Source organism: Acomys russatus, chromosome 16, assembly GCF_903995435.1.
Source record: "Acomys russatus chromosome 16, mAcoRus1.1, whole genome shotgun sequence".
NCBI classification, from domain to species: domain Eukaryota; kingdom Metazoa; phylum Chordata; class Mammalia; order Rodentia; family Muridae; genus Acomys; species Acomys russatus.
In genome coordinates this window covers 2,468,720-2,493,906 of record NC_067152.1, presented here as the reverse complement: position 1 = coordinate 2,493,906, position 25,187 = coordinate 2,468,720, and the positions used below count along the sequence as shown (strand labels likewise).

General features: G+C 50.8%; 1 protein-coding gene across 2 annotated transcripts in view; it reads right to left on the bottom strand.

The window, feature by feature from the left end:
* Positions 1-1,990: 1,990 nt before the first annotated feature.
* Slc43a2 (solute carrier family 43 member 2) overlaps positions 1,991-25,187 on the bottom strand; it is a 47,057-nt gene continuing 23,860 nt past the window's right edge. For both annotated transcript variants that reach the window (XM_051157966.1, XM_051157965.1), the window contains exons 6-14: positions 16,826-16,918; positions 14,746-14,879; positions 14,461-14,663; positions 13,908-14,054; positions 9,580-9,718; positions 7,753-7,882; positions 4,453-4,526; positions 3,214-3,337; positions 1,991-2,728 (exon numbers count right to left, since the gene is read on the bottom strand). In XM_051157966.1, coding sequence (XP_051013923.1) covers positions 2,567-2,728; positions 3,214-3,337; positions 4,453-4,526; positions 7,753-7,882; positions 9,580-9,718; positions 13,908-14,054; positions 14,461-14,663; positions 14,746-14,879; positions 16,826-16,918 — 1,206 coding nt within the window. In that variant the 3' untranslated portion in view covers positions 1,991-2,566. The remainder of the gene's footprint in view (positions 2,729-3,213; positions 3,338-4,452; positions 4,527-7,752; positions 7,883-9,579; positions 9,719-13,907; positions 14,055-14,460; positions 14,664-14,745; positions 14,880-16,825; positions 16,919-25,187) is intronic.

The following is a 25,187-nucleotide window of genomic DNA, read 5'->3' as shown; positions in this document are numbered from 1 at the left end:
TTTGTGTGAGCTGAGCAAACATGCTACCAAGAGAAAAGACATTCCCGCCCAGCCCTGGGGCCTAGTCTTAACGTTGCAGAACCTTCTGCAAGTGGCCACCTTGTCACACATGCAGGAAGGGCACCGCTCCTATGATTAGTCACCACTCAGGAGCATGTCACAACCTTGTATGAGAAGCAGGGTTCTAGCTCAGGCTGTAACATGCCACCCCTTTGCCACTTGGTGCTGGTGTTAACAGGACTGTGCTGCACTTCTACAGCCCTGCCATTCAGATAGCAATGCATAACCTTCCTATTTTTCTTCACATCCTTGCAAACATTTGTGGGGTTATTTTTTTATTTTTAAGACAGGGTCTGATTGAGTAGTCCTGGCTAGCCTGGAACTCATGACGTAGACCAGGCTGGCCCTGAACTCAGAGGATCCTCTTGTTATGACACCTGGTGCTATAGCCCTTCTCAGACAGCTGCCAGTGCTCACGAACATAACGCAAGCACTGTGGTACCCACTGTGCAGCAACCCGCCTGACCAGCTCTGCATGGCCTGATATTTGACTAGCCGTTCTCAAAAACAAAACCACCAGTGCCACACTGCAGCCCAGTGTTCCCAGAGGCAGTCTGGAAAATAGAGCTCAGTTCATTTGGGTGACAGAGCCTAGGGCCTTGTCCATGCTAAGAGTTGAGTTCTACCACTGAGCTGTGAAAGCCTCAGAGAAGAGCTTCCAGTAGCTCACTGTTGTGAGGGCTATGACTCTAATGTCTGAACAGATTGGAGCCAAGCCTTGACACTCCACTATTACTAACAAGCCTGAACTTGGCCCGGGGGTATCTCTTCTGTCTGCCCTCACCCCATCTATATGCTGTTTAGCCTATGACTCTCCTGGAGTCACCATGTAACAACTTTTGTGGGTTATGAGGTGAGGGAAACAGTAGAGATGAAGGCTTCTGGCCTGGCCTGTCTAGCTGGGACAGCGCACACTTCTCCATAGCCCCATTTGCCTGGTGGTTAGGGCTTTCCTCTGGCCATGCCCCTCTCTGGGGCAGCTGGGTTTGTCACTAGTGGAAGTCCTAGAACTCTCGATGTAGACCAGGCTGCCTCAAACTCTCTGCCTGCTTCAGCTTTCCAAGTGCTGGTATTAGAGTGTGTCACTTTGTCTGTTTGTCTGTCTTTTTTCCCTTCCTGGAAGAACCTCTTGCCCCGTCTTTCCTCTCAATCATAAAACAGGCACGTAGAGTACTCAACTGATAGGTTGGGGGGTGGGGGTGGGACGCATCCATTACCAACAGGAAAATGGATTTATTGCTTCATAAAAAGAATTCTGACAAAACCTAAGAGGAAGCCATAGACTTAAAAGCCAACTCACCCCTCTTGGCACCCCAAAAGGTCTCAGACAGGGTTTTTGGGGCTGTCAGGGTAAGTGGGTTATTGGGCCAGGCAAGCCAGCTAGGCTTCTCTCCTAACCAACAGCTCCAGTGCCCTGATGAAGTCTGCCAGCAGGGGGCACTGTGACCACACGGCCATGCACAAGGTCCCCACGATAAAGCAAGGCTGACTCTCCCATCTTGAGCTTGGTGTAGGCCTGGCTGGCTTCTGGTCTGGTCCACTGAGATAAAAGCCACCCTAGGGCTAACCTCCTACCGTACACACACATGTACACACATGTACCACACAAACACACCGCCTTGGTTCCTCACTATTCATCTTCCCTACTTAGGCTTGGCTCTTACTATCCACCATCACAGCCTTATTTCCACCCCAGAAAAACAGCTGCGTGGGGGTAGAAATGTGCCCTTGTAGTGTCCCTAGTTCCCTTCACGGTGCAGACTGGAACAAGGGCAGCGGTACAAATGTACTTCCTACTCTGAGGAAGAAGCCTTGCCCATCGCTCTTGAGGCTTTGTGTAAATGCTCTGCCCTTCGCCAGCCTGAGACAGTGGGACTTCTCCACAGGCCTTCAAGGAAAACACTGGGCCGGGGAACCAGCCACGGGTGGGGGTGGGGGGTGGGGGCTCTGGATTACAAAGGGGTTAGCACCAACAACAGGAAGTGGGTCCTTCCTTCCTCAGGCAGCCAGACTGGCCAGGGGAGGTAAGGGGCCAAAGCGAGGGGTTGCAGACAGTGCAAGCCTTTGTTCTCAGGTAGGCGTGGTTGGTGGACATGCAGCTCAGGGGCAGGTAGTGTGGGTAGAGGCTTGCAGGCCCCTCTGCTTTGGCAAGAGGCAGAATCAAGATCAGTGAGAGAGTGAGCCTGCTTAATGGGGGGCTGGGGGGTGTCCCCTTGGCTCCAGGTATAAGCCGCATGGGGATCCAAGATCCCAGGGCCCCTGGGGTGACAGCTAGGCCAGGGCAGGCCGGCTTCTGGCAGTGGGAGGTTCATTTGTCCTGGGCCCTCTCCTGTCCCTCCACACCAGCACTCCATGGCAGGGCCAGGGCTCTGTGAGGACGTACGGGGCTCCAGTGTGGCGAAGGGCAAGACCCAGAGAGTGCACGGGATCCTCTGGGGTTGGGGGAGATGACAGCGGTCAGTCACTGAAGCACAGGCAGGAGGCCACAGCTCTGAGGTGGTGGGCGCTACACGAAAGCCTCCTGGTTGGACGAGCCATTGATCTTAAGAAACAGCTTGCTGTCTTCCCTCTTCTGTTGAAGCTGCCTCTCCAGCTGGCGGCGGTAGCAGATCAGGTAGAGCGGCAGGCAGAAGCCTAGCATGCTCACGATGAGCAGCCCCACGTTCACCTGGGAAGGTGGGGAGCCGAGCGGTCAGGAGGAGCCGAGTTCACCACAGGGCAGCACCCTCCCATGCGCGCGCACACACACACACACACACACACACACACACACACACACACACACACACGCAGGTTTGGGGTAGCGACAGGAGGAAAGAGTGAAAAGTAAACAGGAAGGTTCAAGAGGCCCCAGGGCTGTTGGTTCACATTCCAGTATCCAAATTCCCCAGTCTCCACGTGCCACTCAGCAGCCTTCGGGGGACTGGGCTGGGCTTGGGACAACTCATGACATTTGGAATAGAATGCTGGACTTTGGGTGGAAAGCCTGGGATTCACCCTAGAATCAGACCCAGAGAGAGCATTTTTCTCCTCCTGCCTGGCCGCCATCCACAGGGGACCTCTGACTGGGTTCTGTCTGGCTTTCCCACACTACCTGTTGTCCTTGGCTCTACTTCCGAGGAGCGGAATGGAGAGACACCCGACCCTTCTTACCCACAGAGGGTCCCCTCCAAGAGGACCCATCATGGCCAGAAACAGCGGCTGCTGCAGGAGAGCAAAGAGCGCGCTGACCAGGGACTGCAGTCCTGTGAGGCTACCAAACTGTGTGGAGGGGTACCTGTTGGGGCAATGAGACTTGTCACACCGGCGCCATCCACGGGCTTCCCAAATCCCTTACTGGCCTAGCTCAGGTATGCTGCTAACCAGGACTGCATCATCTTGCCTGTTGGGAGCGCCTCAGGATGGTTGGGTGCCGGCCCCTAGGGCTCTAGACTCTAGAAAAAGCCTCTCCCACAGTCAGATCCGCCCTCAGTCTGTGGGCGTAGGACTGAGCGGGGTGGAAAGCATGGTGCCAGCCAGAGTCTGCGGCTTGGGAAACATTCCCGGGGAGCAGGTTGGAAGCTAAGCCTGGCTCTGCTGTAACTCTCCTCCAGGAGCATTGCGTAATCTCGGAAACTCAGCATCACAGCTCTTTGCCCGACTCCCTCACACCCTGCCAGGGCAGCCACAACTTCCTCCAAGCCTGGGGGTTGGGGGGGGGGGCAGGCGGACCTGGAATGACCTCTGTAGGATGCTGCTTAGAGAAGGCGTTCTGGGTGTAATCTTGGGGAACATCAGGCTCTGCTGCCCCAGGGCTGTGGGGGAGCCCTGACCTAGGTTAGGCTTTGTTCCCGTCACAGGCAGTGGCCCTGGGCAAGAGAGGCAGGAACAGCTCTGTGTGGCTTCTTGAAAAAGATGCAGGTTTCACCACAGCCAGGGCCCAAGGGGGTTATGGCCAGCAAATGGCCCTCAGAGGCCCTGGGTGAGGACAGCCCAGGACTTCGGGGACCAGTCATCCATGTCACTGTGCCTACTGAGGACTATTTACACCTTAGTACTTAGCTTCAGGCAGCCAGGACCTGACCCTGTTCCAGTGAGCTGCCAGGGATAGTGCCAGGACCTGGCCGAAGAGCAAGCCCTGGGGCTCACAGGCACTGACCCCAGCTGAGAGACTGACTTCGTGTTAAATGCCAAGGCTTGTGGGCACCCAGCTGCCTGCCTACTGACTCACCCGCTATCAGGTGTGTACAATGGCCTTTTGCTGACACAGGCAGCCGAAAATCTATCACCTGTCCCCTGATGCCAGATCAACCACGACAAGAAGGGAAGAACAGGCCAGTCTCAGGGTCTCCGTGCCACCAGCAGTTGCCTTGGGTTAGGGCCACCACACCACCCAGAGCCTCCAGGACTTACACGGCAGCATATAGGCCCCCTACGGCAGAGTGGATGAATCCTCGCACAATTGTGTGCAGGACGAAGGAGAAGATCTGAGGGACGGAAGGAGGGAGAACAGTGTGTGAGCAGGAGACCCTCCTCTGTCCTCTCCCTCTGGCTCCTAGAGACTTGGGCGTAGAAACCAGAGCCACCCAGAGCTGAGCTGCACTGGCTCTCTGGTGCAGAATGCTCTGTTATTTCACTTTGTTCTGTTTGAGACAGGGTCTCACTGTGTAGCCCTGGCTGCTCGGAGAACTCTCTGTGTAGACCAGGCTGGCCTCCAACTCACAAAGATCTGCCTGCCTCTGCCTCTAGAGTATGGGAATTAAAGTCATGTGCCACTATGCCTAGCTCTTGATAAAACTTTTTAAAACATTAAAAAAAAATTTACAGGACAGTCAGGGCTATTACACAGAGAAACCCTGTCTCGAAAAAAAAAAAAAAAAGAAAATTTAGTAGTCACAGCCCAATAACCACAGGCTTGCACATACACATGTGTGTATGTTTTTTTATTTTACTTATGTGTCAGTGTTTAGCATGTATACATATACACATACCATGTGTGTACCTTGTGCCAGAGTCCAGAAGATGGTACCACATCCCTTGAAACTAGAGTTACAGACAGTTCTGAGTCACCCTGTGGGGTCTGGAAATTGAACTCAGGTCCTTGCACAAGAGGATCTAGTGCCCTTAATCACTGAGCCATCTCTCCAGGTCCTCATTTTTGTAATAATAATAATAATAATAAAAAATACATTAAATTGGTGCTGGTGAGATGGCTCACCAGCGCGGCCGCTCACAACTCTCTGCAACTCCAGTTCCAGGGGACCCGATGGCTTCTGGTTTCTGTAGGCACAGCACACACTCGGCACACATACACACAAGAAGACGTTTTAAACTTATTTTCTTTTTTCTCTGAAACGGAGTTTCTCTTGTAGTCCTGGTTGTCCTCGAGTGCATGGAGATCACCCTGCCTCTGCCTCCCAAGTGCTGGAATAAACTTTTCTTTCCTTCTATTTATTTCCTGTGTGCAAGCATCACGATGTTGTGTGGAGGTCAGAGGACAACTTTTGGGAGTTGTCTCTTCCTGCCATCAGGGTCACCAGGCTTCCCAGCAAGTATCTTTCACTACTAAGTCACCTAGCTGACCCTTTCATGATGTAGCCTGTTGCTAAGCAGTTATGAAAAATTCAATTATATAAACTTACAATTAAGAAACCAAATTGACTCTCTTTTTTTCCCCCCTTCAAGAGAGGGTTTTCTCAGTATAGCCTTGGCTGTCCTGGACTCGCTTTGTAGACCAGGCTGGCCTCGAACTCACAGAGATCCACCTGCCTCTGCCTCCCGAGTGCGCCACCACGCCCGGCCAACGCCACCACATCTTTTAAGATGTTTTAAGAAAGGAAATGAATGCTCCAAGTTTATCATCTCCTGAGTCTTTCACGGTTTGTCCTGAGGGCATCTTCTGTACAGGGTACGTATGGAGGAGAGGTGCCAGACTGTAGTGGTTTACTGGGAATCCCTTCCCAGCCCCTCATTCACTGGTGTTTTACTGGAAGCTTGAAGTCAGCCATGAAGACAATATTCACACCAGCGTCATTGCAACGAATGCATAAAAGCTCAAGATGCCCTTACCAAACTCTAAGCACGTGTATTTTATGTGAGGACTTTCCCAAAGGTCTCCTTGCCTGGTGATCTAGGCCCTACTGGCAAGTGGCCATCTTCACCTGCCGTTTTTGGAAGGCCTCTTCCTGGGAAGGCTACCACAGGCAGACTCAGCAATCTCTGAGACGGCCTTGTTAGTTAATGATCCCCGAGAGACACTGTCACCCTAGGATCCTGTGTTTGTCCTTTCTTCCATCTTCCATTAGCTGGTAGGACCTGCTCCCAGCAATGTGGGTGGTGGAGGGGCCAGGCCTACACCTGGCAGGCTTGAAACCTTACACACATGTGGATTTGTACAGGCTGTCTCTCCTTTCAAATGCTGCCTTTGCACAACTGGCCTTCAGAGAGAACCAAGTGAAACAAAGCGTGGATGACTGTCTTCTAGTGAGCATCTTCTCTCTGCTAGACAAGATGGTCCTGACGAGGGTGTGTGAGGCTCTCCTTCCTGGTGCAAGTCTCCCATGGCTTACTCCGGTCTGCACACCCAGTGCCAGCAAGTATGTGTGACAGTACCTGTGGGTGTGCACACCTGCGTGCTCAACGTAGCTCAACACCTGGCACTCTGTAAACAAAGAGCCTCTTCGTCCTCCCAGAGCCGGCGTGAGACGCAGCTGCACTTGAGCCACACCCACTGGGAAGCAACGCTATCAGGTACAATCCCTTCTTTGCCTTGTAAACTGGGGACCTGGGCCCCGAACGGACTGCTAGGACATTTTCACAGAACAAAGGGCGGGGCCAGGTGGGAGCGAGTCTACTTGGCTTACAAACTCCAGCAAGTCAGGTTAAAAAAAAAAAAAAAAAAAATTAAAATGATTGTGTGCAAGGTGAAGCATGGTGATTCATTCTTGTAATCCCAGCACTTGAAGGGCCAAGGCAGGAGAATCAAGTCTGAGGCCAGCCTGGGCTACACAGAAAGACTCTGTCTCAAAAGAGAAAAGAAACCTTGTAAAAAAAAAAAAAAAAAAAAAAAGGAATTAAGCCTCTGAAGTCTGACACCAAGCCAGGATCAGTCATTCTCTGTTCTCTCCAGGATAACAGTCACGCGGACACTGTTGTCTCTGTCACTAAGAGTACTGGGATTACAAGTGTGTGCCACCACACTCAGCCTTGACCAAAACCTCTTTTTTTGTTTGTTTGTTTTGGTTTTCTGAGTCAAGGTTTCTCCGTGTAGCCTTGGCTATCCTGAACTCACTTTGTAGACCAGGCTGGCCCTGTACTCACAGTGATCCGCCTGCCTCTGAATCCCAGAGTGCTAGGATTACCATGCCTGGTGGCCAAAATCTCCTTAGACAATCAGATGTCAACTGTCTGAGAAAACGCAGAACCACATAGTTCCAGGGACAGATGGTGGGGCTACCCACAGAGCGCCAGGTGCCTACGGATAGGGGAAAACAATGCACCATCTTGGAGAAGAGTCCTGTGAAAGAAAGCTGGTCTTCCTGTTTCCCTCCTTTCCAGCCCATGGCTGGGGAGTGGAGGAGGCTTAAGCAGGCCGTCAGCAATCACAGGCAGCAGCCAAATTGAATGAATGAAGTCACTTGCACCTTTCAGCCGCTGAACACCCCTCACTTGTGTCCCTCCCCCCCAACTGGTCTTCCCTCTCCCCAGACCTACCTGTAGAGGCAGGTTAGGAATGAGACAGGTCACCCCAAAGCCCACGAGCAGCACATTTGTAAAGGCGAAGGCCCGCATGGCGTTGGTGACTTTCTGAATCTGCCTGTCTCTTTTCGGCTTCTTTTCACCTCTGGAGAAAGAGCACACAGGACTTAGGTGGGGAGGGGCTCGCTGGAGGAAGGTGGGCCCGCCCAAGAAAGTCAGGCCTCAGGGATCCCAGTGTGTGGACTGAGTCCAGTCACTCAACCATATTTGCTTTTGTTTTTGTTTTTAACATGGGGTTTCTCTGAGTAGCTCTGGCTGGCCTGGAGCTCACTCTGTTTTGTTTTGTTTTTGTTTCTGGTCTTTTGAGACAGGGTTTCTCTGTGTAGCCTTAGTATGTCCTGGACTTGCTCTGTAGATTAGGCTAGCCTCGAACTCACAGTGATCCTCCTGCCTCTGCCTCCCAAGTGCTGGGATTAAAGGCATGCGCCACCACGCCCAGCCTTCTGGAGCTCACTGTGTAAACCAGGCTGGCTTCGAACAGAGATCCACCTGCCTCTGCTTCCAGAGTGCTGGAGGCATTTCTTTCCTTTTTTGTTTTTGTTTTTTGTATTTTTGTTTGTTCGTTTGTTTTTGTTTTTGTTTTTGTAGACAGGGTTTCTCTATATAGCTCTGGACTCACTCTGGAGACCAGCCTGACCCCAAACTCAAAGAGATCTGCCTGCCTCTGTCTCCCCACAGGGCCTGGGCACACAACTTGTGTTAATCCAGCACTAGGGGCACTCTGTGGGCTGCCGTCTCAGTTGAGTGGAGGCTGATTCAAGTGGAGCCTCTCACAGCTGAGGAACAGTATCATAGGCAACCCTGCTTAGTTCAGCTGATATGTGTTGGGGGAGGGGGAGCAGAGTTTGCCCCACCGAGGATGCAGCTAAGCCTCACTGCACCAAGAACTTGCAGGAAGCTGGTAATAAGCCAGATAATAAGCCAAATAAGGGAGTGAGTTGGTTTCCCCTTGGGGGGCAGGATAGGGTGAGGGGAAACAAATAACACAGCAGATGGAACTGGGATGACAAATAGCCTTTTGGCTCTAGGGCCTAACCTAGATAACAGAGAGCCTCTGTAATTATTTCCTTGTGGATTAACTATTACTGATTCCAGCCACCCACACTGAAACCCCATGGATGGTCACAAGAATGAACGAATGGCAGACGTTCAAAGGAGGGCAGCAATTCCCAGGCCCACCACTTTCTAACTGTACCAGCTCTGAAAGGGGACTCAGGCACCTGAGCCCGGTCCCCTCGTCTGTACAATGGGCACAGCACTAGCACACGCTGCATCATGGTCCTGGGGCTGAAGCGAGAGACTCGCGTGTTAGTGCTTGGCATTGGGCCTGACACAATAAAGGACGGGCTGCCACGTGACGCGAGTTGGAGAAGACGGCTCTTAACTCACCCTCTGATCTTAGAGCCCAGCCCTTCCATAAGGCGGGACTCCAGGGCCTTGTTTCTTCCTCACAGGGAGCATGTCAGTGGCACACTTGGCTAGAGTAGCTTACAACTCGAGTGAGAGGAAGGACCCCAGTGGCTTTACAACAGCCCCCTTGTGTGGCCTGTGCCAACGCTGTGATGAGCGCCAGCCTGGGGCCCGGGGATTCCCTCTGCTTTCGTCTACATCCCAGTGTCTCCCACACTTTATCAGAGGTAGGAATGCTGTGTGGTGACCTTGCCAGGGTCCTGAGTGCACCTCTTGTCCCTGCTGCCCACCAGGTCCTTCCTAATATGCAATCAGTCTTAGCTCTCTTTCTCTGGGGGGGGGGGGGCCTAGAGTGGGCTGTGGCCTACGTACTGAGGGGCGTCTTTCTCTTCAGGTTCCTCGGAAGTATCTTCGCACTCTTTGAGCCTCCAGTCCATGATGTAACCGATGACAGGAGCTGTCAGCAGGCAGAGCAGCTGGAGTGCGCCGAAGATGGAGGTATAGAGGGCAACTGGGGGGAGAGGGGGAAGATGGCACGTCACGGGGCGCTCCAGGCACATCGCTCTGGGGATCAGCGTGAGTAGACTCTGTAGGCTCTCAGAGGTCTGCCTTGGAGCCCCCTGGTCACTATGGGTTGAAAGAAAACCTTCAGACCTTAACACTAGAACAATCAACACTAAGACAAATGCTAATTTTCTGCTCCAAACCTCTCCTGCTTCCCCTGAAACAGCTAATGAAATCCAGGATGTCACAATGACCCCCTGCGACCAAAGTTTCAGGAAGTCACTCTGACTTGGAAACCACAAAATCACCAATGCCCATGACTAGTGCTTTATATGCGACCGGCCATCCTTTTTTTGCCCCCAGAAATGTACCAGGAAGGCTCCGTTCACAGAGACTCTGACGTCAGAGATCCCATCTTCAAAGAGACTTAAAATTATAGGGGGCAGGGACAAAAAAGAGTTGACCGCTAAATGCTCCACCCTTACCCCACCAGTTTAGTCAAGAGGGATGTTTCAAATCTGAGGCAAGAAGTCTTTGGGCCAAGCAGACAGTACTGAAGGGTGTTTCAATGTCCCCCCTCATGACCATCCAACCCCCAGCTCCCAGCCCTCCACTCCCACCCCCGCTTACCGGTTGCCATCACTTCATTGAGAAAGCAAAGGTGGAAAGGCGGAAAGGAGAGAGGTCAGTGGCAGGAACGCAAACAAGAAGGACACAGGCCAGCTAGATCTTAGGCACCTAACAACATATACTCCTCTTCCCACAAGACCCCGGCGCCCCAGAGCACTCGACCAAGGCCTTGCCCACTCCAGCTCTGGGGTTAGATGTGAGAAAGAGAGAGAGAGAGAGAGAGAGAGAGAGAGAGAGAGAGAGAGAGAGAGCGCCAGCCCAGCCCTGCTGATGCGCTTCTGGCTGCTGGTTAATCATCACAGGCAGGCTGGGGAGTCAGCTCTGTGGCCAGGCACCATGATGGGGAAGTGACGCGCTGAAGGCAGAAAGCCTGGCAGAATCAGAGTTCTACCATGTGGCCCTGTGGGAAAGCTACTCTGTCACTGTTACCTCTGCTGCATTCAGGGAGAAGGAAAGAGCAAAGGATGCCGTGCCAAGCACAGTCATCTGACACCACAGTTCCCCCTAGACAGCCAGGCCTCTTCCCTGAACAGCTCCCTGACCCCAAGGCAGCCTTTCTGAGAAGAGGCAGGCCTGTGGATGCTGGACCCCAGAGACTTGGGGACTCGAGGAGCAGAGCTCCTGTCACTATACCTCAAGAGTCCCCCTCCTGATGCCCTCTGCTCTTGAAGCTGACCAATGGTTTTGTTTTCTTGATGAATTCCTGCTTCAGCCTGCCTAGTACCTGAGATTGCAGGAGTGTATCAGGATGTCCATCTTTTTTTGTTTTTTTCTTTTTCTTTTTCAAAATGTATTTAATTATTATGTATACAGTGCTCTACCTGCATATATGCTTGCAGGCTAGAAGAAGGCATTAGGTTACATTATAGATGGTTGTAAGCCACCATGTGGTTGCTGGGAATTGAACTCAGGACCTTTGGAAGAGCAGCCAGTGCTCTTAACCTCTGAGCCATCTCTCCAGCCCCTGTTTTGTTTTTTTCAAGCCAGGGTTTCTCTGTGTAGCCCTGGCTGTGCTAAAACTAACTCTGTAGATCAGACTGGCCTCAAACTCACAGAGATCTCCCTGTCTCTGCCTCCTAAGTGCTGAGATTTAAAAAAAAAAAAAAAAAAAGATTTATTTATTTATTATTTATACAGTATTCTGCCTACATGTGAGCCAGCAAGCCAGAAGAGGCCACCAGATTTCATTATAGAAGGTTGTGAGCCATCATGTGGTTGCTGGGAATCGAACTCAGGACCTTTGGAAGAGCAGCCAGTGCTCTTAACGGCTGAGCCATCTCTCTCCAGCACCCCAAGTGCTGGGATTAAAGGTTTGTGCCACTACTCATGGCTTTTGGTATCTTTTGTTTTGTTTTTTGAAACAGCATTTTTCTGTATATAGCCCTGGCTGTCCTCGAACTCACGCTGTAGACCAGGCTGGCCTCGAACTCAGAGTTCCACCTGAATCTGCCTCCAGAGTGCTAGGATTAAAGGTGTGCACCACCAGTGCCCAGCAGTTTGAGATGTCTTAACAGCTAAGGTGCTTGTCACATAAGCTTTACACCTGAGTTCAGTGTCCAAAATACACAGGGGAAGAAGAGAACCAACTCCTAAAAGTTGTGCTCTGCCTCCACGTGAGCAATACACATCTTTACCTGCTGAGCTCATCCCAAGGAGAGGTGGTTTTTGTTTGTTTGGTTTGGTTTTTTTGAGGCAGGGTTTCTCTGTGTAGCCTTAGCTGTCCTGGACTCGCTTTGCAGACCAGGCTGGCCTCGAACTCACAGTGATCCGCCTGCTTCTGCCTCCCCAGTGCTGGGATTAAAGGTGTGCACCACTGCACCCAGCAGAGAGGTTTTTATTTAACTGAAATAGCAGAAGATTAAGCTGGGTTGATGGTAATTCTAGTGCTTGGCTGCAACAGGAGGATTACCTTCTGTCTGAAGGTAACCTGGTCTACTAAGTAAGTTCCAGGCTAGCCTAGGCTACCACATCTTAAAAAAAAAAAAAAAGTTTGGCTATCCAGGGTGGTCCACACCTGCAGCCATAGCTACAGTCCACTGAAGTAGAGGAGAGGCTTGAGAGTCTAGGCAAAGCAGCAAGCAAGATCCACCCAGATCCAGACCCACTCTCGTTAATTCATGCAGGCCTCGGAGTTGCTATGCAACCTTGGGTGACTTTGAACATCTAATCTTCCTGCTTCCATCTCTAGAGTGCTGGGATTACAGGCATTTAGCACCAAATTGACGAATGCAGTGTGCTAAGAAAGGACTCTACCACAGGGCAGTGGTGGCGCACGCCTTCAATCCCGTCTCAAAAAAAACCAAAGCGGGAGAAAACAAAAGAAAGAAAGCACGCTACCAAGTAAGCCACATTAAACCCCTCATCTAAAAATAAATAAATAAATAAATAAATAAATAAATTCCAGGGATATAAAGTTAGAAAATTAAAGCCAGGCAGTGGTGACTCATCCCTTTAATCCCAGCACTCAGAGGCAGGCAGATCTCTGTGAGTTCAAGGCCACCCTGGTCTACAGAGTGAGTTCCAGGACAGCCAGAGCTACATAGAAAAACTTGCTCTCCAAAAAATAAAATAAAACAAACAAACAAAAAGCTAGGAAATTATCACTAGACTAAACAAAGCTAAGGATCTTTTTCTCCCCTAGGAACCCGGAAGCCGTTACTGTGCCCCCCCCCCCCCCCATGATTTGTTTGTTCGTTTTATTCAGCATCTTGCCACTGTCTCTCCCCACTGAGAAGTCGGTAGGTGCCTGGAGCTTCTCCCTCTGCGAAAGCAGGCTGCCTTGCTGTCCCTGTGGAAAACTGGTATTTGGCTCCTTGCAAGGACTGCATTATCTATCTTTCCCTCGGTAAAAACAAGTTAGCCAACAAAAGAAAGTGGCAGGCTGGTGAGACTGCCAACAAAGAGGATTTGCCGAATGTGTGTTTGTCCTGCTTGCTCAGGATGACTAAAGCTGAGTCAGCCAGGCCCTCATCAGCTCAAGACCTGCCGCTGTTTTCCTGTGTGTTATCAGTTCTGTTTCCCAGAGTGAACAAGCCTCAACTGGAACCCAACTTGCTCCTGAGAAGCCTTTGTTCTCCCTGGTTCCCAGGGCAGGACACTGATCCTAGAGTGGGTCCCCCACTGACCCAGAGCCCTCTACCAGGACAAAGGTCCTCCCTCAGCCCCTGAGATGTCCAAGAACCAAGCCAGTGTCTTCGGAGCAGGGATGTGACCGGGTGGGGCTGGGTTGCTGTCTTCTGCTCTGGGCAGTGTTTTCATTACGGATGCAGCCCACAGTCCGCCCCACTGGCACTGGAAACATGCACACACCCCACAGCCTAACACACGGAGCCATGTCAGTCCTCTCCCCACCTTAGCCTGGAAATCCTGATGGGCACAGGAAGGAACCGTCAAGCTGGCTGTGACAAAACAGCCTTGTCAGGCGAGCAGGGCCTCGGACACAGCCCGACTGACCTGGCTTGACATAATACTTCAGCTAGTGGGGCTGGAGGACTTCACTTGGCTAATGACAGTGACAGAATTGCCCCCACCCTGGAGGGATGCATCGAGGCCCAGGGGACACTGACCTGTCTTCTGGTCACCGCTGACCAGGAATTCAAGGATGCTGTTCATGGCCCCCATGTAGAAGATGAGCCGCAGCTGTGTGACACACATGGTGACCAGGCTGAGCAGCAGGATGGGGCTGAACACACTGTGCATGAACGAGGGGGCTGCTGTGGGAAGAAAGCATGGGGCTCAGGGCCAGGAAACATGGCCCATCCGGCATCCAGGGCCTGGGGAAGGGAGGAAGGCCTGACATGCAGCCTGTGCTGGAGGTGAGGGGCAGCAAAGAGCCCTGCTGAGGTCCCTGAGTGGTGCTGACACTCAGCAGCAGACTCCTTAAGCTCTGTGAAACTCAGCGCATGCGCGTGTAAAAAACAGATGCCGCTGCCCACTTTGAGACAGGAAAGGTATTGGGGGAAAGGGTACCCATAGAGACACAGCCAACCATTGCCAATCAAGGGGGCCCTGGGTGACACCTGCAGCGTCAATGAGGATCTAGCCCCGCCCTCCGCTGCCTCTGCCCCGACCCCAGATCTCGTGGGCCAGCCTGGGAGGGGAGAGAAATGGGTTGGGTACCTGCAGCATCCGGCTGGCACTTCACCTCTAGGTCAACAGTGGACAGGCACAGCTTGTGGCCCTCCTGCAGCGCGGCTTGCTCCTTGGCGTTCCTCATGGAGCTGCCTACGCTCAGGCGGCGCCCCACGGTGGTCACCTGCTTGTAGAACTGTTTCCCTGTGATCTTGTGGTCGAAGCCCAGCCAGCTGAACTTGATCTTCACCCTGGGCCGCAGGAAGGACGTTTGTCAGTGCCGCCTAGGCCCTTGGCTGGAGGGAGAGTAGGCCAGAGAGCCCTCCTACTTACGAGTAGTCCATGTCCTCCGGTCCTGGGAAGGGCTCGAGTGGCCAGTTGAAGAAACAGTTGAGGAAAACCAGGCCAGAGCAGCCAGCCCAGACCACCAGGATGACAATGAAGGAGGCACCAGCATCATAGATGAGCTGTCAGGTGAGGGGGACAGTATTATCAATGGAAAGCCAGAATGGACACTGGGCAGGAGCAGTTGGGAGCTCCCACTGTGCTGGGCTGTATAAAAGGGTGCAACCCTGTGAGCTGAGATGTTTGGCTACTAGAAATCCTGTTCTGAGAATCCCAACCTGTCTGTCCCTGGAATCCAATTAGAATCAAATGTCAACACCTTAAAAGGTGGCCACCATATCTCGGGCATGCCTGGGTCACAGAGAGCAATGCTCACTAAGGTTTTTCTGAGGGGTTTCCTTCTTTGTTTTATTTATTTATTTCTGGTTTTTCAAGACATAGTTTCTCTGTGTATCCCTGGCTATCCTGGACTCGCTTTGTAGACCAGGCTGGCCTCGAACTCACAGCGATCTGCCTGCCTCTGCCTTCCGAGTGCAGGGATTACAGGCATGCGCCACCATGCCTGGCTTCCTTCTTTGTTTTGAGACAGGTTCTCTTACGGCGCTGGCTGGCCTCAAACTCTTGGTCCTCCTGCCTCCACCTCCAGACTGTTAGGCTTACAAGCTTGACAGTCAGTCTAGCTCTCCAAGGACAGGCACCTGTCCCACCAATGTTCTCTACTCTTTAGGAATACATGCCTGAAGCCGGGTGTGGTGGCTCACACCTGTAATTCCAGCACTCGAGAGGCAGAGGCAGGCGGATCGCTGTGAGTTCGAGGCCAGCCTGGTCTACAAAGAGAGTTCAGGACAGCCAGGGATACACAGGGAAACCTTGTCTCGAAAAATGAAACAACAGCAAAAAGGACACACGCCTGAAGGAGCTCCACGTCCAACTGACGTATCCCCGTTGGCGCCTCTGTGAAGCAGGTGTTCACACTCTCCTTTGGCCAGGGTGAGCAGTGATCCTGGCAGGGGGCAGACTGCTGTCTGGGCATTGCAGCACCAATTGACAGTATTTCCTCTTCTCTGCTTTCTTTCTTTTAGTTTTTGCAGTACTGGAAATTGGAGGTAGGGTTGCCTGTGTGTTTGCCAGTATCCGCCAGTGAGCCTTACTTATGGCCCTTAAAAAACTATGAGACAAGTACAGACTAACTGGCCCAGGCTGCCCTTGACCTTGCCAATCCCTCCTGCCTCGGCTTCCTTAGAAGTTATGATTACAGGCCTGTGCCCCTAAAGCCTGTCTTGATCATCCCCAATATCTTCCCAAACCCATTGTGAGGGTCCCCTAAGTGCCGTAGCGTGTAGCTGCCTAGATCCTTAGGCAGAGGCCAGCACTTATACAGAGGGGACAAGGGCCTTCTGTTTCCTCCACCACCCAGAACGAGAGAGAGCCCACAGGACTGCTGGCCAGGTTCCCCCGGCTGCATCTGTGGATCCCGCTCGCCATCGCAGCACCTCAGCAACACCACTGATGTCACCTTCACCTTGACACCAGTGCTCAGGGAGGGAAAGGCCCCTGGTGACGTGCTAACAGGAGCAACAGAAGAGGGGAGGGAGCAGAGCCTTGGGGACTGTGAGCTTAGGCTTCTTCCTGATCTCACGTGACTTCCACAGGCTCAGAATCCTGCCTGCAAGGGAAACAGCTGAAGCAACTTGGCGGACAACGGCAGAGCGCCGGGCTAATGCGGAGCAACAGGCCAACATTAACAGGCTGGAGGCTCCCAGGAGCGGAGGCAAGCTCAGCCACCCTACCTTCCCTTCCCCACACAGGCTGGGGTCACACACCACAGGGCAACGCTGAAGCCCTCCTCTTCCAGGGGCCCAGGGGAAAGGGGGTTCTTATCTTGCTCCTGTGGTGCCAGGTGCATCCTGCCCAGGTGGGAAGGGCAGCTGAGGGGCCACCCCTAGTGCTCACAATGACTCCTCTCCTCAGAGAGGCTGCAGTGGCCTAGGCGGAGGCCTCTGCACAGTTCCTAGGAAAAGAGCCTGCGTTGGGGGAGGCGGAGGGACACCGCGGGCCACGCCCTTACCTTGATTCCCGGGAAGGTAACTGCTGAGGAAGCGTAGGACCCAATCATCAAGGCAATAAACGTAGACCGAAGGTCACCGAACATATTGGGCAGCTGAGGGGCAGGATGGAGGAAAGAAAAGGCGCAGGTCACAGGTGTGTCTCGCCTTTTGACACTGTGACACATCACTGTCACCTGCAAAATTCATACCAGGGAACTACGCAACCGAGCTCACGAAAGTGGCAGGAAGATCTCGTTTTCAGTAAGCTTATGACTTTGTGTTGGGCTGCATTCATAGCTGTCCTGGGCTGAGTTGGACTGGCCCGAGGGGGGAGAAAAGAGAGAAGCTAGCAATGGTCAGACCTCACGTCTCTCCTGCTCTCGCTCTGTGGAATTCACAGCACAGCAGTCTGGGCAATTGACACTAATTAATTGCACGCTTTCCTTTCCCGGACAGAGAGAGATTGAGAGAGAGAGAGAGAGATTGAGAGAGAGAGAGAGACAGAGAGAGACAGAGAAAGACAGAGAGAGGGGAGGCATAGCATAAGAAAGAAATTCAACTCCAAAAGAACAGACACGGCATTGACTCGTCTGCACACGCCCCTACCAATCCTGACGCAGACCACCGCCCTTTACCACGTTTGAGGGAGGTGTCAGAGGACAAAGCTGTGAGCCTGAAGCACCCCTCAAAGGGAGAAAGCCTGTCAAAAATAAGAATCTATTTGGGGAAATGCGTGTCGTTTTATAAATAAAAATATCCAAAGAATCCCCCAAGACCAGATGTCAGCAAAAGCTGCTTTCAGTTTCGAGAGTATGTTCCTTTAGGTGCCTGTCACAACCCTAACGCGGTGGCAGGTGGCTCCTGCTCTGCCTCTGAGTCTCTGAGAGTAAGCAGAGGATTTGCTGCAACACTCCAGCCTGGGAGTCACATGGAGCCTCCACAAAGCCAAGACTAGGAAGGCCCAGGCGGTTTAAACCAGGGTCGCTCTGAGCATGGGCGCAAAGCACGAGCAGGCTCATTTGAAATGACTTCAGGGCCAAACCCCAAAGATTCTGCAGACTCAGGCCTGGGAAGATGTCACAGCACGGGCTGGAGCCATGGCTTGGTGGTTAAAAGCACTTGTTGCTCTTGCAGAGGGTTTGGGTTTGGTTCCCAGCACTGACAGAGTGGCTTGCTGTCATCCTTAACTCCAACACCTTCTTCTGACCTCTGTGTACAAATGGTATACAAACATTTGTACATGTAGACAAAACACTCATTCAAGTAAGTAAAATATCTTTTTAAAAAAAGATTCATTTACAGGGCTGGAGAGATGGCTCAGAGGTTAAGTGCACTGACTATCTTCCAAGGGTCCTGAGTTCAATTCCCAGCAACCACATGGTGGCTCACAGCCATCTATAATGTGATCTGGTGCCCTCTTCTGGCCTGCAGCTGTACATGCAGGCAGAGCACTGTGCACATTATAAATAAATAATAAATAAGTAAATATTTTTAAAAAAGATTCAGCCAGTGCTCTTAACCTCTGAGCCATCTCTCCAGCCCCTAAATAAAGGTGGTATGCTGGGCATGGTGGCATACACCTTTAATCCTAGCACTCGGTAGGCAGAGACAGGTGAGTCTCTGAGTTTGAGGCCAGCCTGGTCTACAAAGTTCCAGGACAGCCAGGGCTACTGCAAGCAGCCATGGATAATGGATCCGACACGCCAGAGTAAAGATATCCTGCCACAGCAGCCACAGCTCTTCTCCTTCTCCCATCTCGGGAGCCTGTGCCAGCTCATCAACAGTGCCACTGGTGCTGGGGACAAGCTCATGAGAGTTATGTCCCCCTATCTCATTAAATCCAGCCCATGCGTGTGACCCTAAGCTGTGCTCCTTTCTTTGCTGTTTAACCAACATGGAAAGGGAGGCCTCAAAGTTCCCTGAGGCTCACAGCAAGACCCTAGCTCAAGACAAAAGAAGGCTGCTCCAAGCCCATTCCTTGCTACTAAAATGGGGCCAAATGGATGCTCTGCGGTCTCTCATGATTTCTGCCTGGTTTTGCTCATGATTAAATAAATAAGCAATGAACATTATCAAAAAGGTTTCAAATGTCTATGCCCCAAGATAGACAGAAGCAGCAGGAGTGTGAGGGCAGCTTTGTCTACACAGTTACATCTTTTTCTTTTCTCTCTTTGTTTGTTTGTTTCGTTTTGTTGTTGTTGTTGTTTTTTCAAGACAGTGTTTCTCTGTGTAGCCTTGGGTGTCCTGGACTCTATTTGTAGACCAGGCTGGCTGCAAACTCACAGAGATTCACCTGCCTCTGCCTCCCGAGTGCTGGGATTACAGGCGTGCATGACCACGCCCAGCGTAGTTAATTTCAAATCAACTAGGGCTACACACAAGATCCAGCTTCAAAAACAAAAACAAACAAAGAGAAGAGGCTGGGTGTAGCACTGCAAGCCCTTAATCCCAGTACTCAGTAGGCAAAAGCAAGTGGATCTCTGTGAGTTCGAGGCCAGCCTGGTCTACATAGCAATTGCCTGGATAGCCAGGGCCACAGAGTGAGATCTTGCTTCAGTTTGATTGATAGATAGATAGATAGATAGATACATAGATAGATAGATACATAGATACATAGATAGATAGGCAGGCAGACGGACGGACAGACAGAGAGACAGACAGACAGACAGACAATGATGGGTAAAGGCACTTGCTGCCTGACTCCAACCCCTGAGACTCACATGGTAGAAGAGAAGCAACTCTCACAAGCTCTCCTCTGACCTACACAGACCCACTAGGGTGGCCATTCTAAGTTGGACAGTAACAAAGGTTGGTGAGAACCCAGAGGGAGCTGGTATAAGCTTCCAGAAGAAATATGAAGATAAACCCCTCTGCGCCCCCCACCCCTGCCCACTCTGGAATCAGACTTGGTTTTTCAGACAGTTAAAACAAAGTAACCCAGATACTCTATTCCTAGGTACATTCCTAAGAGATACAAAATTATGTGCTGAGAATAAATGTTTAGGAAAGTACTCTTCATAATAGAAAAAAAAATGAAAACAACCTGATGTCCATCAAGATGAATAGACACATGCTACAACAGGTGTAAACCCGGGAAAATAGTAAGCTAAGACAGAAAGAGAAGCCAGGCACAGAAGACCACATCTGGAGAGCTGGCTCCTTCCAGCACCCACATGGTGGTTACCAATCATCTGTAACTCCAGCTCCAGGGGATCTGATGCCCTCTTCTGGACTCCACGGGCACTGCATGCATGTGGTTAACATACATACATGCAGAGCCAGGTGTGGTGGCGTACGCCTTTAATCCCAGCGCTCGGGAGGCAGAGGCAGGCGGATCGCTGTGAGTTCGAGGCCAGCCTGGTCTACAAAGAGAGTCCAGGACAGCCAAGGCTACACAGAGAAACCCTGTCTCAAAACAAACAAACAAACAAAAAAACAACCCCCCCAAACCCATACATACATGCAGACAAAACATTTCTACACATAAAGTTTTCCTAAAAGAGCATATGTTATATGCATCCATTGTATGAAATATCCCAAGTAGACAAATCCAAAGAGACAGGCGGTGGAGGCGCATGCCTTTAATCCCAGCACTCGGGAACCAGAGGCAGGCGGATCTGAGTTCAAGGCCATGCCAGTCTACAGAGTGAGTTCCGGGACAGCCAAGGCTACACAGAGAAACCCTGTCTAGGAAAAGACAAACAAACAAACAAACAAACAAACAAACAAACAAACAAACAGTAGATTAGTGACCGGCAAAGGCCAGGGACCAAAAAGGACTGCAGGATTTGTTTAGATTGATGCAGTTCACTGAAGTGACGACCATACAACTCTGTGGATACACTAAAACTCCCTGGGTGCACACACTCTAAGCCGAGATGAACAGTATGTGAATTATAGGCCATTAATGCTTTTCAGAATATTAGTACGTAACAGGACTGTTTTGGGGGAGGAACATTAACAAGTTGATAAGTCTTATGGTACAAGGCCAGGATGATGAGCTATGTTTTCTCCCAAATTCTTAGCACGCCGAAAGCTTTTTCTCCTGGTCTACAAAGTAAGTCCAGGACAATCAGGGCTACACAGAGAAACCCTGTCTCAAAAAACAAAAACAAACAAACAAAAAAAAAACCCCACTTTTTCTTATCATTCTAGATTTTCTAGGAATGGTGGGAGGGGGCCAAGTGAGGGGCATAGGAGACAGAGGAAATGTGACTTGGCCAAATGTGCACAAACACACCCAGGTGAGCACTGCACACCTGCCTGGAAGGAATGCTGTGTTCAGGACAAACTCATGTGTCCCAAAGCACGTATTCAGGTGGCAAAACATACTTGTAGGAAAGGCATCCATGGGAGCCATAGCCACCTCGGGGAGAATCAAAAGATGACAACTGCCTACGTGGAAAGAAGGAAATACACCTGCAGGGGATTCCAGTCCGGTCAGGACAAGTGGGGAAAGGGAGAGATCAGAGGAGGGTTAGAAGAGCAGTTGGAGGCCATGCGCCTGTGCCTGTCCTCCCCCAGGCAGGGCCAAGTGGAGATTCCTGCGCACACAGCTATTACGCCTTAGGGAAAATTCCCAACATCAGAACCAGCCGCGGGCAGGACCTCTTCTACGGGGCTAGGAAACACCCAGAAAAGCAGACCTGGTGTTGGTCGGCCCCGTTCTTCTATCTTCATCCAAGCCCGTCTTAACCCTTACCCAGGAGAGAGAAGGCAGCACAGTGAGGGCGCAGGGTGTGTGGCCCTGCTCTGACCTCCTCATACTAGACTCGGAATGGGAACACAAGGATGGTTCACTTGTTTGTGATGCAATCATTTGCCCTGGGCAGGATCGATGGCAGCAGCTGAGCTCTCCCTCCCATCCACCTGCCTGGAGCATTTTTGATCTGTTTTTTGAGACAAGGTCTCCTATGATCTTTCACTCTTACTAGCCCCGACCCCCCCCCCCCCACACACATCAAAGTGCTGGGGTTACTGGCATGAGCCACCACACTCAGCCTCCTACCTGGAAGAGTGTTACCAAACCATGAAAACGCATGTTATTTTGGCCAGTGTGCCATTCCAAGGGCAGCACAGAGCCTCAGGGCAAACCACATTAGACAGTTTCCCATCAACTTCTATTTATTGTTTTTTGTTTGGTTTTTCAAGACAGGGTCTCTCTGTGTAGCCTTGGCTGTCCTGGACTCGCTCTATAGACCAGGCTGGCCTCAAACTCATAGTGATCCATCTGCCTCTGCCTCCTGAGTGTATTTATTGTTGTTTAAATTATGAATATTCTTCCTAACTAGAAAAGGAATACATATCTACTATAAAACACTTGGGCTTTGGAGAGCTGGTTCTTTCCTTCCACCATGTGTGTCCTCAGGTCATAAGCCTCGGCAGCAAGCACCTTTACCCACTGAACCAGCTCACCAGCCCTACACACTGTCTTCTTTGTTGTTGTTGTTTTGTTTTGTTTTGTTTGAGACAGGGCTTCCTGTATAGCCTTGGCTGTCCGCTAACTCACAGTGATCCACCTGCCTCTGCCTCCCAAGTGCTGGGATTAAAGTCCTAAGCCACCACGTCTGGCCCTAGACACTGTTTTATAAACTTTTTCTGAATATGTTACACTGTGTTGGCCATGCTGGTCTTGAACTCCTGGGCACAAGTCATTTTCTTGCTTTCATCTTTCAAATAGCTGGGACTGTAGACTTGCACCACTGTATCCAACTAACCCTTCGTTTTCTCTTTACTTCTCCCCCCCCCCCCCCCCGCCCCGAGATGGGAGCAGGGGTGGGGTGAGGTGTCTCTGTGTTAACCTTGGCTGTCCTGGACTTACTTTGTAGACTAGGCTGGCCTTGAACTCAACAGCCATCCACCTGCCTCTGCCTCCCGAGTGCTGGGACTAAAGGGGTGTGTCACCATGCCAGCTTTCTCTTTACTTCTTTTCTTCCTCCAGACAGAGTTTCTCTGTATAGCAGGCCGAGATGTCCTGGAACTCACTTTGTAACTCAGGCTAGTCTCAAACTCAAGTAGATCCGCCTGCTTCTTGCCTCCTGAGTGCTGGGGTTAAAGGGGTGTGCCACCACGCCCGGCTTCTTTACTTCCTTATTTTTGTTAGTATTTCATTTTTCTATGTGTATGGGTATTTTGCTTGCATATACATCTATGCACCCCCTTGCCTACGAGTACCCGAGGAGGCCAGAAGGAGTTGGATTCCCTGAAACTGAAGTTACAGGTGGTTGAGAGCTGCCATGTGGGTTCTGGGAATCAAACTCAGATCCTCTTCAAGGAGCAGCTACACTTACCCACTGAGCCACCCGGCCCTTCCACGGTGCCTTTTTAAGGATAGGGTCCCATGTAGCCCAGGGTAGCTTCAAACTTGCTCTGAGGGCTGGAGAGATGACTTTCTGGCACTGCTTCCTAAGAACTAGGATTACAGGGAGTGTCATCACTTTTCCCTTCTGATCTGATATTATAAAGTGTTTTCTAAACTTTTTTACTGTTCCTTTCTGACACAAGTGAAAATGGCTGCCTAGTAATTCCTTATCTGGGTGGTCTATAATTTAGGAAACCACGTGTCTGGTTTTAGACCATAGGCCCTTTATGTTTATTCATGAAAAGATGTTAATCTCTTGGGGTGGGGGTTCAGTACTGGCGCTGCAATGCAAAGCCTGTGCACACCTTAGGCAAGCACTCCACCACTCAGCTACCTCTCCAGCCTTCCTTTTACTTTTCTTTTTTTTTTTTTAATATTTTTTATTAATTTTATAAATTTTATAAATTTTATTAATTTATTCATATTATATCTCAATTGTTATCCCATCCCTTGTATCCTCCCATTCCTCCCTCCTTCCCACTTTCCCCTTACTCCCCTCCCCTATGACTGAGGGCGGCCTCCTCCCCCCGTATATGCTCATAGGGTATTACTTTTCTTTTAAACTAATTTGTCCAGGTTGACCTTGAACTGGTTCTACAGCCTAAGCAGATCCTCCAATCTCAACCTCCAAATCACTAGCAGTACAGGCCCTGTACTGCCAGGCCTAATTTGTTTAACAAAACAAAACAAAATGACAAGTTCTTACATTAGTTGTGATCTTGAACTTATTGGCGTCCTGCCCCAGCCTCCTAAGTAGCTACCACAGGCAGCTCAGTCTTTGGTTTTTCAAGACAGGGGCTTCTCTATGTAGCCTTGGCTGTCCTGGACTCACTTTGTAGACCAGGCTGGCCTCGAACTTACAGATCCTGGAATGAAAGGCTTGCACGACCTAGATCGACTTTTTTTTTTTTTTTTTTTAAAGATTTACTTATTAGTATGTGTACAGCATTCTGCCTGCATGTACCCCTGCAGGCCAGAAGGGGGCATCAGATCACAGTATAGATGGCTGTGAGCCACCATGTGGTGCGGGGAATTGAACTCAGGACCTCTGGAAGAGCAGTCGGTGCTCTTAACCTCTGAGCCATCTCTCCAGTCCTCAGTGGATAATCTTAAGGATGAAGGGGAATGTAGGTAGCTTTCATCTCAAGGTAAATTCCTCCCCCCACACCCCCCGCCAAAACTTGTTAAGGAAAAAGGAATGCACACGTCCTAGGGACTTACGCTGCTCTGATAAGAAAAGCAAATCAAAAATAAGAGTTGGGCATTCAGTGTGCCCACATTATAAGTACGGGTTTCTTTGTCATCTAACTTCCTCTTAATATATATAATTTTGTTTGGTTTGCTTTTAAGACACGGTTTCTGTGAAGCCCTGGCTGTCCTAGAACTCACTTTGAAGACTAGAGCAGCCTCAAACTCTGATAACTGCCTGACTTTGCTTTCCAAGTGCTGGGATTAAAGGCGTGCGCCACCACCGCCTGGCTCATAATTTTTGAACAAAAAATTAACAGAAAGATATATTTTAAATAAATGATCAAAGCGGGTACACTGGCACACTTCTATAATCCTAGCACTGATGGAGTGACGACCAGAGAGTCAGGGCTTGTGGCCAGGCTCGGTTAAGTAAGTTAACTCTATTTCAAAAGCTGGGGGAAACACAGAGGGCCAGACAGTCCAAGTGTTTCAGCTTAGGGACTACCCGGGGCTTGTACGGGATGAAACCGCCCAGCAAGGAGAGCCAGGCTGACCCTGACTAAAGAAGCCCGCAGCATAAACATCCAGACACTTAGCGAGCGGGCTCACAACAGGGTAAGGTGAGGGTTCCCCTGTGGGGTTGGTTACCTTGTACCTAAATGATAACGCGCTCTCTTTGGGCTGGGTCCCTCTCCTCTTTCCAACCCGGACCTGCCTGCTGGAGATTTCCCTCATGGCTGGCTCAGGGGCAGCACGGTCACGTATCCTTCCCATTAAAGAGCGTGTATACTAGCAGCAGCTATTTTTAGCACGTGCTTTCTATAACATCT